Raw genomic sequence first — 21,581 nt, 5'->3', positions numbered from 1 at the left:
TGGGCTCAAGACCTTGGTGGGCATTTGATGCAACCACCTATCCAGAGCATGCCTCCACCTCTTCCCTCGAGCCTTCACCCCCAGCTGCTAGGAGTAGAAGGTGGAGCTGAAGTTGGATAAGGAGGAGGAAGTTGCTGGGAGGAGGACACGGAAGATGCGGGTGCAGGCAGCTTAGCCAGAAGCCTCACGTCTGGCCTCACTGCTGCCTGGGAGGAAGACAATCTCACAGAGCAGTGGCTGCCAAAGCAGAAAGCAGAAGGGGGGCAATTCCTAGTGGCTGCAGGATGCAGGTCATGGACGTATGCCGGAAGGCCACTGGACTGCAGAAGCAAGACCCTTCGTTTGCTTGGCTTAAGGGCCACTCACAGGGTGGAATGCTTTCCTGCTGCTTCTCAGATGTAATCAGGAAGAATGGGCTTGCTTGATGTTAATGCAGATTCCTAGGCACTGCTGCAGACTCACTGCACAGAGCCTGGGGCCCTAGCTCACTGGGGACTCATCAAAGGAACAGAAGGACTGCCTAGTGGAGGCCATGCTGCCTGGGGGCATCACCTGTCTTTGCTTCCTGTCTACAGTCTGTCCTCAGAGGGACAGCAAGGTCCATTAGATTTCAGGGGTAAGACCTTCTGTTGTTTCATGTTACTTGCTTTGCTTTACATATACTCCAGGACTGAGGTATAGCAGCGAGCCTTCTCCCAGCCTTGCAGAATTATCTCTGGGTGGGGCACATTCCCCGGAGGAGCGTCCTTGGGGAGAAATATCCTTGTAGGGTAGATATGATTTGTGAAAGAAGCCAAAACCACTTTGCACCCAGTCTGAGGACAGAGGAAAATACAATTGGGTCTCTGTCAGGGAGACTGTAAACCGAGGTGTCTGGCTTCCAGAGGTCCATGGTGGGGAGGAGCTCCATGCCTGTCCCAGCAAGGGCAGCAGGAAGGCTGGATGCACTTGGCCAAGCCTTGTGGGTGGACTCACCTTGCCAGTGGTGCTTGTAGTCGCACATGCGTGACAGGGCGATCATCATGGCGCAGTACAGGGGCAGGATGGCGGCACACAGCCGCCAGCTCTTGCCCCGCCCGCTCTCAGTGAAGCAGTGCAGCTTGCCGGCCAAGTAGAACGTGGTGAAGCCGAGGCCAGAGAAGGCAACTGCCGAAGGAAGAGAAAGAGCAGGTGTTAGTCCAGCAGGTGGGGAACAGCAGGGTCATAGGGTGGCTTGCCTGCCATCGTGCACACCCCTGAGGCCGAGGCAAGGCTGGCACCAGGCACCAGCTAGACAATCTGTGCTCTTGCTGGAACCACATTCGTGTAAACTTTTCAGCCATGAGAATGACCTTCCAGGCTTACACATAACCCACACAGATCCTATCTCAGTCAGTCATCCATTCAGCAGTGATTTCATAAGCACCTACTGTGTCTAGGAGTGGGAATGAAAGATGTTATGTGGTCTCAGGTTGCTGAGTTCAGCTGCAGGACCCAAACATGGTAATAGATCACTTTAATACAATGTGTTAGGTTCCAAAAGAGAAAAGCACATACAAGGGTGACAAGGAAGGTGGAAGGTGACACCAAAGTTGCTTTCCCGGAGGAGGTAAGAAGTAAGCATCAGATGGACAAGGTGGAGGAAGGCAACCAACTTAAGGGTGCAAGTGTCCAAAGTGCAGGGCAGTGATAGGACTGGGGGTTTTACAGCAGAGCAGCTGGTTCAGACACTGAAGACAGGCTGTTCAGGCAATAGAAATGTTAAGAAATACTGTTTGCAGATGAGCAAGGGCTGAATCATGAAGGTGGGTAATGGGGAGCAATAGAAGGCTCTTGAGCAGGGGAGTAATATGATCAAATTATCTTCATCAAACTCCTCATAATACATTTCTTTCAAAATGTGCAGTGAACTACACACAAAGTATGCCACTCATCTTGGCATCATAACTAGGAGTGGGCTTTGGGGAAACGGGGACTCTGGAAATTGGGTGCCTTGTCTAGCATCACACAACTGATCCTGGAGTCCAGGCTAAGAGAAGACCCCCAGGAGATTTCAAGATGATGATGCCAAAACATCACTCTTGGGTAGAGCTGGACTGATCCTCAATATGCTGTGGATGAGATGAACTCTTTCCTCTGCTGTCTGAAGCTAACAGATAAGCAGAGGAGACTACCAGTATTGAGAGAACAAATGTAGACTCAGTTACAGACAGCAATGAGCTGCGAAGAAAAGAGGAAAAGCTGAGTCATGTGACCAAGGGGGCAGGACTTGGGGCCACCTGGAAACCGAGATGGGGGAAAATCAGTTCCTGATTATACAACAAGTAAAATCTGAAAACTAGTATACATATATGAGTCTTGGTGTGGCGCTGTAGGATAAGCACTGGGCCACAAGGTCTGTTTGAACTACAAGGTCACTTCTTGGAAACCGTATAAAGTGTCCCCATGAGTCAAAACCGACTTGAAGGCACTTAACCACAACAATAACAACAACAACACACACACACATATGATTTAATTTTTTATTATGAAGTAAGTGAAGGGTTACAGAGATCATCAGTTTTCCATTCAACAAATCAGACGCATTTTGTTTCGTTTCACCAACTGCAATCCCCACAATGGACCATCACTCATCCCACCTCCTCCCTGGGATTCCTGTTTCCCTTCCTCCTCCTTTCCTAACCCTTCTGAACTCTGTGGGTCTACGCTGCCCTTTTGATCATATATGCATTTTTAAAGCATCAAAGTTTTCCTGATCAAAGGAGGAAAATGAACGTATTAATCAATTTGTCTTAGCTGGTAGAATCATCTGTTTGGGGAAAATAAAGAGAGCAACAATGAGAAAGAGTGAGTGAGTGTGAGAAAGAGGGAAGGAGGGAGGGAGGGAAGGAGAGAGGGAAGGAGAAAGGAAGAGAGGGAGAGCAGGAGGGAGACAGGGAGGGAGGGATACAGGAGGGAGGGAGAACAGGAGGGAGAATGGGAGAAAGAGAGGGAGTGAAAGAGCAGGAGGGAGGGACAGAGGAAGGGAGGGGGAGGAAGAGAGGAAGGGAGGAAAGAAAGGAGAGAAAGGCAGGGAAGGAGAGAGGGAGGGAGGGAAAGAGGGAGGAGTAGAGGGAGGGAGGAAGGGAAAGAGGGAGGGAGGGAGAAAGAGAAGGTGGGAAGTAGAGAGGGAGGGAGGGTGGGAGAGTAATAGGGTGGGAGGGAAGGAGAGAAGGTAGGAGGGAGGGAAGGAGGGAGAGAGAGAGGCAGGGAAAAAGGGAGGGAAGGAGGGAGAGAGGGAGAGAGGGAGAGAAGAGAGAGAAAAGGGGGGCACACCCAGGGACTCAGGAGCATATAGAGTTCTGAACTTTTAACTCAACTAGGTGTAAAACATGGTTGGAGCTCAGAGAGATTTAGCGGGAATCTTCTGGGTGAAGGACAATGTTCCTCAACCTGATATAGTCACCTTTAAAACTTGGGAAGTTTGAAAAATACTGGTAGGCAGGTGCCACTCCCAGGGATGTTGTTTATGCTGGTCCAGAGGGGTCCTGGCATTGGCCTTTGTTTTCTGAAGCTCCCCAGGTGATGCCAGTGGGAATCAGGAGGCCCACAGCAGAGACGCTTTGGTTGATGGGCAGGTAAGAGTTCTCTGCCCCTCAGTCCAATGAAAGGACCCTCTTAAATATAAACAGTTTCTGAGGGGCAGAGCTCCTAGGTAACCAGCCCTCACTCCAGCTTGTAAATCACCACAGCAATACCACAATACACAGGAGCTTGTTGGAAATGCACACTCTCAGGCTGGCCCCACTCCAGGGTCAGAATCTGCATTTCAATTAAATCCACATGTGACCTGTGTGCATCCTGAAATTCCTGAACCCCTGACCTTTCTAATGGCTCTCCAAGACACAGTCTTCAGGAAACACCCAATGCTAAGCACAGGAAAACCAGAGCATGCTCAACGCAGAGCTACTTATGATCATGGAAAAGCGGAGAGAGGCTTACACACACTGTGACCTTTCCGTGGACTTGTACGGAACCAGGAACACTATCGCGATGATATGGGAATATGGGCAGAACTTAAGAGGGTGATGCTCAGAGAAAATTCTAGGTTCAATATAATTATTGCTATGTTGTTGTTGTTGCTGTTGGACCCCAACTTCTGGTGGCTTCACGCAAAGTTATTGTATGTAACAATGTATTTCAAATTACATTTGCTAATAATGTGTCACTGAGTCCCAATTTAACTGATGGCAATGGGCTAACAATGTGTTTTCCTTCTTATATTCTTTTAAAAAAATGGAATACCAGGCCAAGTTTATCCCAGAAAATAGTTGTTGTTGTTAAGTGCCACTGAGTTGGTTCTGACCCAAAGCGACCCTGTACAGGGTTTCCGAGGCTGTAAATCTTTACAGGAGCAGAAAGCCTCATCTTTCTCCTGTGGAGCGGCTGGTAGTTTCGAACTGCTCACTTTAAGGTTCGCAGCCCGATTCGTAACCACTAAGGTATCAGTGAAGCCAAAGTAAGGAACTACAAAAACATGAGTGGTATGTGGCAGATTACCCACTGAGCAAGGTAAGCATGGGCTTACTAACCTTGCTTATTGAGTTACTCTGTCCCTGTCAGGGCTTGTAAACTTGAAAAGAGGATTTCATTGTCTAGGACAGTTCTGTGGGTCTGAGAGAGAGAGAGAGAGAGAGAGAGAGAGAGAGAGAGAAAGAGAGAGAGAGAGAGACCAGACCTACAATACTGGGCACGCACAAAGTAGTGCCCACCTAGCTGGCATGGAGAGGGAGACGATGTGAGGGATGGCACTGCCCAGCCTGTGCGGGGTCCTTTGCTATTAGGGAAGGGCATCCAGTCATCTACACAGTGCCCCCAAGTGGTCCCAGCTGGTCTCCCTCCTCCAATCCTATCCACTTTGCTCTGTTCCTTGGATTCTCAGGAGGTAGCTGGGTTCTTGTTGGTTTTGGCCTCGTCCTAGGCTATTAACCACACCCCAAACCACTGCCATCGGGTTGATTCTGACTCAGTGACCCTATTAGGACAGAGAAGAATTGTTCCAGCCTCATCTTTTTCCCAAGGAGCACCTACTGGGTTTGAACCACCAACCTTGATGCTAGTAGCCCACTGCTTTACCCACTGCACCACCAGGGTTCCTAATCCTGGGCTCTTGTTGTTGTTAAATGCTGCTGACTTGGTTCTAACTCATAGTGACCTCGTATAGGGTTTTTGAGGAGTGGCTGGTAAACTTGAACCAGTGACCTTGTGGTTCAAACTGACCTTGCAGTCCTGCACATTAACTCGCAGCTAGGACTCCAATCCTCAGCTCTTAGGGAGAATTAATGGACTTGATTCAAGTCAGATGCTTAGCAAGCCAACCTACCTAACGATAATGAATGTGTGTATGGACATGGCTTTTTGGGTAATGCACGAATGTCTCCAAAATTTTAATCAAAGGAGGGGCTGTACTGAGGGCAGAGAGTGGCAGCTGAGGAGGAAACTATGCCCCCATGATAAAATGATCTGGAGACTTTTGAGACAGAAGTGGTCCCGCACTAAAGCAACAGCATCTCTTGAGCCCCCCAGTACATGCTCAGGATGAATGAGGGAAAACCTAGTTGCCTTTGAGTGGTCACCTTGGTGGCCCCCACATATGTCAGAGCAGGGGTCTTAGTAGCTGATTTTGCAGAAGTACAGGTAGGCCCCAGGTTCAATAACATCTGACTAAGTACAACCCAGAGTTATGAACCATCTGGTTGTTGTTGTTGTTAGGTACCACTGAGTTGATACCAACTCATAGCGACCCTATGTACAACAGAACAAAACACTGCCCGGTCCTGAGCCAACCTCATACTCGCTGCTACGTTTGAGCCCATTGCTGCTGCCATTGTGCCAATGCATTTCATTGGGGCTCTTCCTCTTTTCCTCCAACTCTCCACTTTACCAACCATGATACTCTTCTCCAGGGACTGGTCCCTCCTGAAAATATGTCAGAAGTATGAGTGATGAAGTTTGGCCATCCTGGCTTCCAAGGAGCATTCTGACTGTACTTCCTCCAACACACATTGGTTTGTTCTTTTGCAAGCCCATGGTACTTTTAATATTCTCCTCCAGCTCCATAACTCAAATGCACCAGTTCTAGGTACATCCTTTATATTACCAATTCGAGGCACATACAATGTCTCATGACAACAAACTTTGCAGGTACTTAATGACAACAACAATTATTATGCCAAAGATGTTTTAGTAATGTTTCCTTGCTGTTTTGTAAGCATAGATACACCATATACGATACATGGGTTAACGTGATGGGTTTCAAAGGCAGTTTGAACCATAAGTCTGGCGGTTCAAGCCCACCCGCTGCTCCTAGGAAACCCTATACAGGTCAACTCTATACAGGGTCACTATGGGTCAAAACTGACTAGATGTAGATGGCACTTCACAACAACAAAGACAAACACTGGACTAAGTGATCTAAGATACGAACCATTCCCAACTTCCACCATACATACAAATTTGACTTAAAGACAGGCTTAGGAACGAACTTGTTCATAATTGGAGAGCTGCCTATAGATCACCAGGTGCCTCTGGGCAGATTCAAACCTCCAAACGTTCAGTTATCAGTTGAGCACTTTGATAGTTAGCACCACTTAGGGGTTCCTGGTCAGGAATGGGGCAGCTGCCAAAAGCCCTCAAGGGTCATGATCTCCGGCTGACCTTCAAACTCCACCTTCTCTCTCCTCCCTGCTCTCCACAGACTCTAATTTGGGCCAGTTTTGGTACCAGAGAGTTCTGGCTCATTCTTTGGAGAGCAAGTTAATTGTTTTGTTTGCTTGTTAAGTGGCGTCTTGTTGTGGTGAGCCGCCCAGGACTGATCCTACAGCGCCACAAGGAAAACGTATTATTTCCCCAAAATGTTGAAGCGTGTGCTTCTTTGAAGAAGGCCGAGTTCCACAGCCTAGATCCCAACTGCCTTTGTGAAACCTGCTGCCAAGAAGATAACAGAATGGCCTCACTGTCCTTTGACAAATGGCTTCCGAGCGATGGTCCTGACCCAGTGGCTAGGTCTGGTCTTTAGCATGCCTGCATGTCTAACAGCTACCCCAGCAAGGATGCAACTCTGCCAGGCCATACTGGATATGACTTGACAACTTTTCTACCTTCTGGGAAATAAGGATTTGGGAAGCAGCCAGCAATCTCTGTGGTCCCAGATCTGAGATCCTAGAACTCTAAACATCAGTACTCAACTAGGAGGGAAAACAACCAGGACGTTAAATGAATGCTTTCAACTCTAGCCAAACAACGTCCCCAAAGAAAAAAAAAATGTATTTGAGACAAAAGAAGGTTATAAAACCATTTATCCTGATGTTAGATTATGTTTGTTCCAACTGACTCTCTCTCCCCTTAAAACATGCTTTCAGCATGATTAAGAAACAAAACGGAAAAACGAACACTCCAAGTATAGGCAGAGCATTGAACGCTTTGTAAGTTGTGGAGAGTAAACCAATAACCATGGCCACTGAGTTGGTTCTACTCATGGGGACGCCATCAACACCATGAACACCAAGTCAATGCCGACTCATGACAAGCCCTCAACAGTCAGAGCAAAACTGTGCTCCAGCCATGCTGTCAATGGCTGATGTTTTTTTAAAAGTAGATTTCCAGGCTATTCTTCTGAGGCACCTCTCTGCTTAGCAATGGCATGTTCTAATGTTTCATTGCCTAGGAACCATGAAGATCATGCCACAGGAGAAATGTTTTAATATATTATTAACATTACCAACAATAAAACAGGAGTAGAAAAATGTTCAAACCTTGCAGAGTCTCCCTGTCCTGAGGCACAGAACTTGTTCATTTGTTCTTCAGAATTTTAAAACCACACATACAAGACACAATGCATGTATACACATATGTGCACAGCTGTGTGTGTGTGTGCACATTAGTGTGTGCGTGAATAGGCATGTGAACTGGGCATGTACACATCTGTGCATGCATACACAGATATGTACATGCATACAGCCACACCGGTACATATACACACTCACTCACATGTGCATGCAGACATATGCACAACACATGTACACACCCACTCATGTGTACACACAAACACATGTATGCACCCACACACATCCCGATGCATTCATATGCACATGTGCGTACATGCCTGTACTCACACATGTACATTACATGTGCACTTTACCTGTGCTCATGCATGTGTAGGCAATGCATTTGTGTGTGCATGCACACATTTGCATGCACGCACATATTTGTGTGCATGCAGACATATGCACACATGCAGGCACTAACACACATGTGTGTACATGCATTCACACACATGCACACACTTGTTGGTACATCCATATACAAACGTGTGCACTAATGTATGCAATCACACATGCACATGAATATGTACACATGCACACACATTTCCATACACACACAAATGTGCACATACATGGATGCACATTGCAGCCACACAAGTTCACTCCAAGGCACACATGTGCTGCACTCACATGCACATGTGCATACTCACCTGCGCCCGTACACATTTGCATTCATATGCTCATGTGTGTGCGCATACATGCATGTGTGCACACACTCGCACATACTGTATGCACATACTCGTGTGCACACAGACACACACTCACACATATCCACTCTTGCACACATGTCCATGCTCAAAATGGGCACATATGTGCAGATGCATTCATATGCACATGTGTACGCACATAAACATTCACATATACAATGGATTTGCATGCACACATGGACACACAATACGGTCATATGTGTGTGTATATACATAAAACACATCTCTATGTATGTATGCATGTATACAGAGCGAGAGAGACAGAGACAGAGAGTGTGTGTCCTGGTGTGGTGCCTAGAATTTTCTTCTATGTGTGTGTATATATGTAAAACACATGTCATACTCTATCTCTATCTCTGGATATAGACAAGAGTCCTGGTGTGGTGCCGCTGTGGGTTAATGCGCTGAATTGCAAAGTTGGTTTGAACTTCAGAGTCGGTGGTTCAATTTCACCAGTCACTCCTTGGAAACCCATACAGGGTCACTATGGGTTGTAACCGACTGAACGGTATATATATATATATATATATATATATATATATATATATATATATATATATATATATATATATACCATGTCAATGCATGCACATGCCCACATATGTACCTACTGTGCGCACACACACATGCGTGTACACACATGCACAACCTCCACCCCCCCACTACCCCCCATCACTATGATGGAAAGCGTCCATGGTGATGGGTGGAAGGTGTAAAGGCTATTTGCTTGCAGGAGGCAGCAGGCTTTCTTGTATGGGAGAAACTGATTGTAAGTATCAGTATGATGACTTAGTTGTGTAAATCAAGGGTGTCTCTTGGAGCCCTGAGCCAGAAGAAGATGAAAGGGGGTTGGCACTTTAGACACTCACTCCACTGCTGTCAAGGAGATGCAAGCATGACGACAGTAGTGAGGTCCTGCACGCTGAGAGGAGGGCGGAGCTGCCTGGTGACGCCCAACAGTCTTCCCTGGCTGTAAAGACCTGTCTCCATGGCTGACAGCTCGCTCCTCTGAGAAAGGTCTGCTTCCTGAGCTAGCTAGAGCACAGTGATGTGGCTTTCCCTTCCTCCCTAGTTCACCTTTAGACCAGTGGAAGACCACTGGACTCCAACGATGACAAGAAATTAGGAAATTGACACAAAAGGACAATTATTGTGTAATTCCATTTATATGAATTATTAATAGCATAGAGGCAGAAAGCAAATCAGTGGTTGTGAGGGGAAAGGTTATTAATCACTTCATGGGCACAGAGTTGCTGTTTGGGATGATGACAGAGTTTTGGAAACAGGTAATGGTGATGGGTGTCCAACATTGTTGTTATTGTTAAGTGCCATCATGTTGGTACCCACTCATAGCTACCCTATGCACAACAGAATGAAACACTGCCTGGTCCTGGGCCAACTTCACAATCATTGCTACGTTTGAGCCCATCGCTACTACCACTGTGCCAATCCATCTCTCCAACCCTCCACTTTACCAAACATGATATTCTTTTCCAGGGACTGGTCCCTCCTGAAAATACGTTCCAAGTAGGAGAGATCAACAGCATAGCTCAAATGCATCAATTCTTCTATAGTCTTCCTTATTCACTGTCCAACTTATACGTGCATATGAGGTTACTGAAAATACCATGGCTTGGATCAGGCTTGACCAATACTGTGACACTAGAAAATGGTTAAAATGGCTCATTTTATGTTATGTGTGTGTGTGTGTGTGTGTGTGTATACATATATATATACACATATATACCATAATATATGTATATCTTTTAAAATGTAATACTAAGTTCTAAGAATCTACTGTTGAAAGACCCTCTCAGTCTGAGCTTAAAAGTTCCTACTCTCCACCCTAAAGCAAAACAGCTCTAGGAGATTTTGTTTAAAATACTAGAGAATTAAATTTTTTAAATAGTGAATTTGTTTAAAATACTAGGAGATTTTGTTTACAATACTAGTGACAACAATTTAAATCACACAGCCAACTGGGGACCCAAACGCTCCCTTCAGCAGGTTAAGAGGTGACAGAGCAGAATGGAATGCTCCCACGTAAGCATGCCTCCTGGGGCCTCAGTTTCCTCCTCTGTAGATGGGGCATGCACTGCCCCAAGACTGTGAGGATTAGTGGCTGAGATGCTGCAAGATGCCTGTCACAGTGCCTGGCTCACAGTGGCCCCTCTCCTGATATTGCCTGTGCAGCAGTGCCTATATACAGTCTCAGCTCTATTAAGTTCCATTCAAAGAAAACCTTTCACAAGATCTATGTCAGTCACTTGCAGGTCTTTAGTTCCATAGCTCCACATTCACCTGGGGAGAATTCAGGGCCAGCTTCTCAGACTCCTATAATCCACAAGCCACTGAGGCTCTCAGGGTTCTGTGGACTAAGAAAGGTCGGAGGTTCAAACCCACCAGCTGTGCCAAGGGAGAAAGATGAGGACAGTCTCAGGAACTCTATGGAGCATCTATTCTATAGAGTTGCTATGAGTCAGAATCAACCCGATGACAAGAGTTTGCTTTTTCTTTTTTTGAGGCTCTTAAAGGAGCCCTGTGGTACAGACGTTAAGTACTTGGTTTCTAAATGGAAGGTGGGCAGATCAGCGCACCAGCTGCTCTGCAGAAGAAAGATGTGGCAATCTGATTCTGTCACAATGACGGCCTTGGAAAACCTAAGGGGTAGTTATAGTCTGTCCTATAGGGAAGGAGGGAAGAGGGAAGGAAGGCAGACAGAAGGACAAGTATTTTAGGCTGAAACTAGTCATTGTAAGGCCTGTGGTGAATTCTCCTCCTACACCGACCTCCACAGTCCTCCCTGGAGTTTGCCCATAAGTATGATTCCAGAATTTTCCTGAGGCCTACTCGAGAGAAGACTCCTTGTTCTACAACCACCTCAAGGAAGTCTGGGCTGAAATCCATGGAGACACTCTCAGAGCCATCTGATAAGATGACGCTATAAAGGAAGCAAGATGAGCCCAAAGGCCTGGGGCGTGGACAGGAGGAATGAGGTTTCAAAGATCAGAAAAGAAGAAGAAACTGCAAACGTGAGCAACAGCCAGTAAATGTGCTCCATCACAGGACAGGAAGACGACCGTGTGCTGACGTTACAATTCCTCATGACCTTCCCTCACTTCATCCCAGAACAACAAAAAGACGTAGGTATTAGAAATGGAACATTACAGAACACAAAGCTATGGGATTTAGAAGTGGAACATTCCCAAAGACCACACAGGCATAGGCATTAGGAACAGAACATCCCGGAACACCACAAAGATGGAGGCATTAGAAGTGGAACATCCCAGAACACCACAAAGACGTAGGCATTAGAAATGGAACATTACAGAACACGAAGCTATAGGATTTAGAAGTGGAACATTCCAAAACAACACAAAGACACAGACATTAGAAGTGGAACATTCCAGAACACCACAAAGATGTAGGCATTAGAAGTGGAAGCTCTGAGAGGTCAAATTTGTTACCTAAGATGAATGCAGTCACTTTGGTATTTCAAAATAGAGTAAAAGCATTTCTAGATACTTTAGATAAACAGAGTTTAATTTAAAGTTATTTTTAAATATTTAGTGTGAATAGGGTGAAGGTTTGCAGACAGATGATCAGTTGTATGTTTCAAAGTTCATACACATTTTGTTTCCTCTCCTTGATTGTGGTCCCCTCAGTGTAATAGCACGCATCCTTCTTCCTCCTGGTGTTTCCTGTTTCCATTCCTCCTCCCTTCCTAACCCTTCTGACCTTTGTCCTTGGGTAAAAGCTGCCCTTTTGATCTCAAGTGCTGATTATTCTAAGGTGTGTGGATCTCACTGTTGTTGTTGTGAAGTGCCGTCGAGTCGATTCCAACCCATAGCGACCCTGTATAGGGTTTCCAAGGAGCAGCTGGTGGGCTTGAACCACCAACCTTAGAGTTCAAACGGCTTTGCAGTCTAGCGCATTAACCCACAGCGCCACACCTGGACTCTGTGGACCTCACTACTGTTATTGCTTTCCTTAAAAGTGAATTATTTTCAGATAGTGCTACGATCCCAGCTTTCCCTAGTATAGTTACACTGAACTCTAACTGGTTGATTTGATCCATCAGTAGGAACATGCCTGACTCAGTACCCATCACATGTGACAGAATGAATACGTGAGCCGTAAAGACCTGTCATAGTCAAGGTTTTGTGACAACTTGGCTTGGCCAGGATTCTCGGTGGTTTGGCAGTGAAGATGTAGTTATCACCTCCATGATGAGATCTCATATGATGTGACCATCCCATGATGTCACCCGATGTGATCAGCCCTGATCTGATGTCATTATCCTCCTATGTGTTGGAGATCCTCACTTCTGTGATGGTCAATGTGGCCTGAGGCAATCCATAGAATTAGGTGGTATCTTGTGTCAATCTCTTGAGATATTGTTGTTGTTGTTGTTAAGTGCCAATGAGTCAGTTCTGACCCATGGCGATCCTGTATAGGGTTTCTAAGGCGCGACTGGGGAGCTTGAACCACCAACTTTGTGGTTCAAACAGACTTTGCAATTCAGCACACTATGAGGGACCAACTGCCACCAATAAGGAAGTCGGGAGTGGCGTGTGTCCCCCAACCTGGAAAGATGGATGCCAAGCCTCATGGCACTCCCCACGCAATACTGAGCCAACAGATGCTGAAAGGAGGCAAGGACCTTTCTCCAGAACCGGTGCTCTGTATCTGGGCTTCTAACCTCCTCAACTGTGAGACAGCAAATTTCCACTTGTTAAAGCCCCCGCCCCACCCCCTTTGGGATTTCTGTTACAGCAACACTGGAGAACTCAGACAAGACCTTTATTCACTCCACTCAACAGGAAAGTGATTGTCACTGTCACCTCTGAGATCCTAGGAAGCAGACCCCATCACATGTGACCGAATGAATATGTGAGCAGTTATTGTTAAGTGCCGTCAAGTCAGTTCCGACTCATAGCAACCTTATATAGGGTTTCTGAGGAGCGGTTGGTGGATTTGGACTGCAGTCCAGTGCTGATCCAACAGTGGAGAGACCTTTGTTCACTCCACAAGCATAAGCTGACCCCACTAACAGTACTCGAGCAACATGCCAAGGTCTTTGGGGACAGAAAGCTATGCCTGTCAGAAGAGGGCAGGTTCCTGTTTCTAGCCAGGACGATGCTTAAACATCAGTACTCTCACAGCCCTGTGTGAGAAGAAGCCATGGGGAAAAGGAAAGAGAGCTAAAAAGCTCATAATTAGCCTGAAAGCAAATGTCAGAGGCAGGAAATGCAAACAGATAAAAGCAGACTGTACATTCCTTGCATGACCCCGGTTTGCATCTTCACAGAGGATTTTTTTTTTTTTTTTTCTGAAAAAGGAGTCATCTCAGTTACAATACACAAAAAGTGCCAAGAAAGCACCATGGGAGGAAAACAACAACAAGACTCTGAGGGAGGTGGGGTCTAACTGTCAAATCACCGTGAGTATCAGTCCTGGGAACCAGCATTAGAGGAGGTAAGGTGCCAACAAAGGAGGAATGAGGATTTTTAAATGATCAAAGGTACTCTGCACCCACCCCCCCAGACACTCGCGCTGTTTGCTGAGAAATCAGGATGAGGATGATCAATGTGACATTGTTCCTCTCTTGGGAGAGAGCCTGGCAGAGCCACGAAGGCGGCAGGGGTCTGGCCCATAAAAGCAGCCTCATCTCCAGAAGATCCAAGTTCCCAGGACATCTTTTCCTTTCTTCAGCCTTGATGACATGCCATGAACTGAAACACAAATGAAAAACAGGGCTCCCATGGGAGAAATGACCGCTTCCCATGATACCATCCGGAGAACTGCAAGAGCACGGGCAGGATTCAGTCAGAATAATATTTTAATGGAAAAATCATTTCATTTTACATCTAAAGGACTTAGCTGACCAACTAACCCATTGAAAGCCATCGATCCAATTCCAATTCATGGCGACCCTCTACGACCAAGGAGAACTGCGCCTTAGAATTTCTGAGCCGCCAGTCTAGAAGGGGGCAGGCAGCTTCCCTTTCTTGCATAGTGCAGCTGGTGGTCTTGAACCGCTGACTTGGCAGTTAGCAGCTCAATGCTTAGACCACAGCACCACCAGGGCTCCTTAACCTAATGATAAGTAATTAAAATTATTAGGAGGGTTTAGTAAGACTGGCGCACACAAAAAACCAATATACCAGAAAATACTTGGCTTGAAAATGGAATTTAAAAAATAAAATTTATAACAGTGATAAAAATACAAAGCACTTGTGGTTGTGTGCCACCTGGTCAATTCCAACTCATAGCAACCTTGTATAGGGTTTCCAAGACTGTAAAATCTTTACAGGAAGAGAGCCTCATCTTTCTCCCACTTTGATCTACTGACCTTGTGGTTAGCAGCCCAGTTTGTAATCCACTACGCTTCCAGGGCTCCTTAAAAATACAGAGCCCCTAAGAATAAATGTAATAAATAGTAGCTAAATCCTTTAAGGAGAGAAGGATGGAGCTATTTAAGGACAGTAAGATTTAACTAGAGCCCTGCTCCGGAGAGTTTTCAATGCTGACTTTTTTTACAGAGATCACCAGATCTTTCTTCCTAAGAGCCTCGAGGTGGACTCGAACCTTTAGCCATCAAGTGTACTGACCATTTGCACCACACAGGGACTCCTAACTAAATATAGCACATACTCTACAGTAAAGCCTGCGAAAGCCAGGACCTTTGTAAGGAGGAGCCCGTCAGAGAAGGAAAAGCCACTGGACGTTTATGCGGTTGTTGTTGTTAGGTGCCGTCAAGTCAGTACCGACTCTATGCACAACAGAACGAAACACTGCCCGATCCTGGACCAACCTCAATACTGTTGCCATGCTTGAGCCCATCGACGCTGCCACTTGGGCAATCCATCTCGCTGGGGGTCTTCCTCTTTTTCTCTGACCCTCCACCTTACCAAACATGATATCCTTCTCCAGCGACTGGTCCCTCCTGATAATATGTCCGTTTATGAGGTAGGAGTCTTTAAAAACAAGCAAACTAACTTACAAACCACCTTATTAGTGTGAATTGTGAGAAGATTTAAAAGCAGAACATCAGGTTTTCATTAAAGAATTCTTTTCCGTTTCATTTCAATGACTGCAGTTCCCTCAATGTAGGTAGCATCACTAATTCAACTTCTTCTCTGTGTTTCCTGTTTCCATTCCTCCTTCTTTCCTACTCCTTCGAACTTTGCCCTTGGGTCACTGGTGTCCTTTTGATTTATTTCAAAGGGTTGTTCTAAGGTGTCAGTACCTTAGAGCATTAATGTTTCCCTTACAGGGCCGCCTACTGTTTGGCTGAAAATTGAACCATGAGGGTGGAACATCAGTTCCAGATGTGAAGGGTGACTAAGGGCCAAAGTCTCTGGAGTTCCACCAGCCTCCATCTGACTAGTAAGCCGGGTCTTATTTTATGATTTTGAGTTTGGTTCCACATTTTCCTCCCACTTTCTAAGGTGATCCATCTCTACTGCGCTTTTCTCATGCGATCTCTATCACAGAAATTGGTAGTGGCAGCTGGGCATCACCTAGTTCTTCTGTCTCAGAGTCATGGAGACTGATGTTCAAGGGGTCCATTCATCTACTGGACTGGCTATTCCCATGCGTCTTCAATTTTCATCACCCTTCTTCTTTCTTCCAGACAGAGAGAGACCAATAGCTGCACCTTAGATGGCTCTTTGCTCTTGAGCTTTGAACACTCTAGTCCCTACCCACCGTAGTAGAACCTTACCTTTGCAGACTGTATTATGCCAGTTGGTATCCCCCAAGACTATGGTTCCAAGCCTCCACACTCTTATTCCCTCAAGGTGTTCGGTTGTTTCTAAGACGTTTTCCTAACTTTGTTCCCTGTGTGCTCCACCACATTCATGGATATGTTTGCAGCAAAGGTAAAATCCTCTGTAACACCTATATATATTTGTGGTTAAACTGCCATTATCCCTCCCAAACCTGTTCAGAATGGGTGCCTCGCCACGCATCTACCCATAGATCACTGCTATTGCAGGATTGTGTATGTTGTTGTTGTTAAGTTCTGTTGAGTTGAGTTGGTTCTGACTCATAGCAACCCTGTATAGGGTTTCCAAAGAGCGGCTGGTGAATTTGAACCCCAATCTTGCAATTCAAACTGACCTTGCGGTCCAGTGTATTATCCCAAAGCGTCACACCAGGACTCCAAGATTGTATAAATGACCATATTTATGAGGTAGGATTCTTAACAGAGACCAACAGAAAAGTGGTAAGCAGCCTGTCAAAGGTGGAAAACTCTCCAGACTTGGAAAAACAAGGCTGTCACATCAAGTCTCATAAGTCTCACTGTATTTGGATTTGAAGCTAATATTTCCCTCCAAATTGAACCACTGATCCAGTAAGATTCCCATCAAAATTTCAATCAGGATTGTCATGGGCCTTGACAAGCAGACTCTTAAATACATAGGAAGAGCAAAGGTCTGAGATTAGCCAAACGTTCCTGAAAAGAATAAGGTGCGAGACGTGCTAGGCAATTGCTTCCCCTCCAAGTCTAGCGATGCACGGATGATGCTCGCCTCTACCCTAGAAATTCGATGCGGCTCTGAGAATACAATGGGAGTGTGACTGACGTGTGTCACTTTCAGAAGGAAGTACTGAATTGCAGATGTGACCGCAGGCTCCTCTCTCTGAAAGCAGGGACTAAAATGACGGGACAGCCTCCTCCATCTCTCTAAGTCTGTGAGGAACAGCAACTGCTAGTAGATGTAGTGTGAGTGAGGAACAAACCTCCTTTGTTTGAAACCTTGAACACGACCTAACCTCTTCTGACGAAAGACAGGGACTCACCTACTAAATCTCAGCAGCTATTATACAGCAACAATGATGAAGATACCTCAGCATTGGTATGGGAATAAACAGCCTCATAGAGCAGAATAGAGAATGGAAGGAAAAGACCCATCCTGACGTAGACACGGCATGTGGCAGAGGTGGTGTCAGAGAGCCGTGTAGACCTATAAACAGCGCTGGGACAAATAGGTATCCATATGGAAAAGCAAAACTGGACTGCTGCTGGATCCCATACACCATGTCCCCAAATCAACTCCAGATGGATTACAGGGCTAAAAGAGAAGGTGACATCAAAGAGCTTTTAAAAGATAACACAAATCTCAAGGCTGGGAATCATGTTCTTAAAAAGATTTTTTTTAAAGTAGGAAAAGATTGATAACCTGAATTGCATTAATATTGAGAACTTTGTTCACCCAAATACATGTACACAACAAATAATGGACTGGATGCTGGTTTGACCCAAGAGCTGTAAAGGACATTACTGTCAACTAGAGGAATCTGAGGACTCCTGGTGTGGTGCTGTAGGCTCAGCACTGGACGACGAACCTGGGTGGGTTTGAACTAGAAGTTTGTAGTTCAAACCCACCCAGCTTTTCCTTGGAAACCCCTAAAAGGGTTGCTACGAGTTGGAACTAGCTCAATAGCACTTAACAACAAGATAAATCTGAAGATGGCTTGTGTATGTCATAACTCAGATAGAAAACTGGAGATGGTTGACTGAAAATTTCATTTTGATTGCACATGTAGACACATAAATGTCAAGTCCTACAGAAAATGGAATAAAGGTGTTAAAATTCTATGGATCTCTGAGCAGTGAGAATGAAAAGTTCTTACAAAATAAGAATGATTTCCTTCTCTATACTGTCTGACTTTCCACAGTGAGCAGCTACTGCTTCCGTAATAACAAAAGGATTATTAAAATATGAGGGTGTTTCAAGAAGTTCGTGGAAAAGCAGAATTAGAACATAATGGAATTTTCCACAACTTTTTGAAGCCCCCTCATAAATGAATAAATAAATAAATGCAAGAATGAATGGACAAACTGAGGGAGGCAAAAGCAATGCGACAAAAGCCCCCAAACATAAAAAGAATGAAGAAGACCAGAGGAAAACCATGCTTGCCATAGATATCACTCATGAAGGTCTAATATTAAATATTCATGAGTATATTAAAAAGCCACTAGATGTCAAGGAACTCAGGTAGCATAGTGGTTACGAATCGGGCTGCGAACCGCAAGGTCAGCAGTTGGAAACTACCAGCCGCTCCATGGGAGAAAGATGAGGCTTTCTGCTCCTGTAAAGATTTACCACCTCAGAAACCCTGTACAGGGTCGCTATGGGTCAGAACCAACTCCACGGCACATAATAACAACAACATGTATCTGTCAGTCTGTCATATTGTGGTGGCTTTCATGTTGCTGGAAGTTCTGCCACTGGCACTTTAAGTGCTGCCAGGGTCACCTAGGGTGGACATGAATAGATTATTATTAGAATGTTTTTGTTGTTAGGTGCCATCAAGTTGATTGTGACTCATAGAGACCGACGCATAACAGAAGGGAAAACTGGCCTGCTGTGCCATACCCCCATGAGTAGCTGTGCTGTGCTGTTTAGAATTTCATCATACTAAACATACGAAACATACTAAACATACGAAACATAAACATACTAAATACACTTACCACAAATAAACATACTAAACACACGAAACATAAATAAACACTTATAATCCAGCAGCTGCTCTAAAGGAGAAAGATGAGGCCTTCTGCCCCCGTAAAGATTAACAGTCCCAGAAATCATATTTAAATTGCCATGAGTCAGACTGGATAGTGGCGGAAGCGATGGGTTCAGGTATAGCAACGATTATGAAGTTGGCTTAGGACTGGTTAGTGTCTCGTTCTGTTGTATATGGGGTCGCTATGAGTCGGTACCCACTCAATGGTACCTAACAGTAACAACAACAATGAGTCAGAACCAACTCGACAGCACAGACAATAACAATCAAAGAGAAAGATGATCTGGTGGCACAGTGGGTTAAGCATTCGCCTGATAAACTGAAAGGTTGGTGAGCTTGAACTACCAACCTTGTGGTTCAAACCATACAGTCCAGCGCATTAACCCGCAGTGTCCTTCTAAGCTCATCTCACCTCTCCCCTTTTCTATCTCAAAAGAGACTGACCCCAGATACACCGTAATCCTGTAGATTGCACCCAACCTCATTAACACCACAGAACTGAGGAGCTACAAAATATAGGATCCTTACATCAGCTCAGAGCTGATCACCTCAGATCACATCATGGGGTAATCCCATCAAATTAGAATTTATCCTGAAGGTGATCACTGTAGCTTAACTACATCTTAACTGCTAAACCACTGAGAGTTCCTGACCAAGTCCAGGTGACACAAAAACTTCACTATCACTCAAACAGTCACCCAACTGTCCAACAGGGACTAGTCAGTCATCTACTGGGGCAGCCAGCAAGTCAAACCACTCAGAGGAGGACCAATAGGCTCTAGTTCTCCAACCCTGTTGATGTTAATTGCCATTAAGTTAGTTCTGACGCACAGTGACCCTGTGTACAACAGAACAAAGCACTGCCCAGTCCTGCGGCAGCCTCACAATTGTTGCTGTGTTTGAGCCCGTTGTGGTAACCACTCTGTCAGTCCATCTCATTGAGGGTCTTCTTTGTTGCTGCGGCACTGTGGGCTAATGTGTCAGACTGCAAAGTCGCTTGAACTGCAAAGTCGGTGGTTCTAGATTACCAGCTGCTCCTTGGCAACCCTATACAGTGTCGCTATGGATCAGAATCGACTCGACAACACTTAACAACAACAACTACTTAACCAAGCATGATGTCCTGCTCCAGGGACATGTTCCTGATAACTTGTTCAAAGTACGTGAACCTGTGTCTCACTAGCCTCAATTCTAAGGAACACTCTAACTTTATTATTTCAAGGCAGATTTATTTGTTCATTCTACTGGCAGCCCATGGTATATTTAATATTCTTCAACAACACCATAATGCAAAGACATCAATTCTTCTCAGGTCATTTTATTCACTGTCCAGCCCTTGTCTCATTTAATTGTAAAATATAACCATAAAAGCTCCATCCTAGGGCACCAGGGCATGCCGACTAGAACAACTCGCCAAAGCACAGACTTTGATATTAGGAGGCATTAAGTATTTTAATTATGGGGACTTTAAATGGCATTTATATGACAACAGTGATTTGGCTCATTAGAAATCGGAAGCAACTCTCCGCAAGAAAAAAACAACAACAAAAGAAGCCTACTCAAACATTGCCTCATTACTCAAGTGCAATGAACTCCAACTAACACTTAATTACAAGAGGCGTTTGGAAGCTCAAGAGTAGAAGACGACATGGCATTCTCCAGGGGCATTTGATTGATTTCTCAGATTGCAAATTCAAGCTACTGAGAATTCTGAAAACATTGATTTAGCAAGAGCGAGTCCAGGGAGTGCTCGTGGCTTGGAATGGGAATAAATGTGGAAGGTGTGAAACTAACCGGGCCACCTGTAACTAACACATCGTACCCCAGGATAGATTTCAAGCTTCGCTGCTACTTCATTTTTCTAACATAGCGATTTCTTAAAGGTGAAAACACAGACACCATCCCTTTTGACTCCTGTCTATTACCAATACACCTGAGGGCCTGCATCACTTGGTCTGATGTTCTGCCTTATTTTCACAGGGGACCTGGCTGATTCATTGTCTTTGAAAATTAAGAATAAAACATGCTCCACAAATTTAAAAATCAAATACTTGAGTAACAAAATTTTCAAGGAAGAAAATAGTTACTTCCTGCGCCAGTCAACAAGAAGAGATTTATTCACAGAGCACAACATCCTGTCCTAAATATAAACCTGTTGACGTCACATCAATTCCAACTCATAGGGACCCTACAAGGAAGAGTACAAAGGTTCCCTATGATTATAGTACAAGGCTATAATCTTCATCGAAACAGATCATGAGGTTTTTTTCTCTGTGGAGTGGTTGGTGAGTTTGAACCACCAACCTTCTGGGTAGCAGCCAAGCACATAACTATCATACCACCAGGACTCCTTGACCTAAAGACGTGATAGGTAAATATCTATGGGAAATAGCATTAAAGTGACTGGGTTCGAATCCTGACTTTACTACTTCCTAACTCTGGGATCCTGGACAAGATCTTTAACCTTCTGGGTCTTACCTGAAAAACAGGA

The 21,581-nt window shown here is 45.1% G+C and overlaps 1 protein-coding gene across 1 annotated transcript in view; it reads right to left on the bottom strand.

Moving 5' to 3' along the window:
• Positions 1-21,581, bottom strand: part of PPAPDC1A (phosphatidic acid phosphatase type 2 domain containing 1A) — a gene marked incomplete at its 5' end in the record, with an annotated part of 95,381 nt that overhangs the window by 12,050 nt on the left and 61,750 nt on the right. The window contains one exon of the mRNA XM_006831412.1: positions 976-1,146. Within this exon, the coding sequence (XP_006831475.1) occupies positions 976-1,146 (171 nt within the window). The remainder of the gene's footprint in view (positions 1-975; positions 1,147-21,581) is intronic.

Source organism: Chrysochloris asiatica, unplaced genomic scaffold (assembly GCF_000296735.1).
Source record: "Chrysochloris asiatica unplaced genomic scaffold, ChrAsi1.0 scaffold00003, whole genome shotgun sequence".
NCBI lineage: Eukaryota > Metazoa > Chordata > Mammalia > Afrosoricida > Chrysochloridae > Chrysochloris > Chrysochloris asiatica.
The sequence above is the reverse complement of the archived record's forward strand: the minus strand, read 5'-3'. Positions and strand labels throughout refer to the sequence as shown.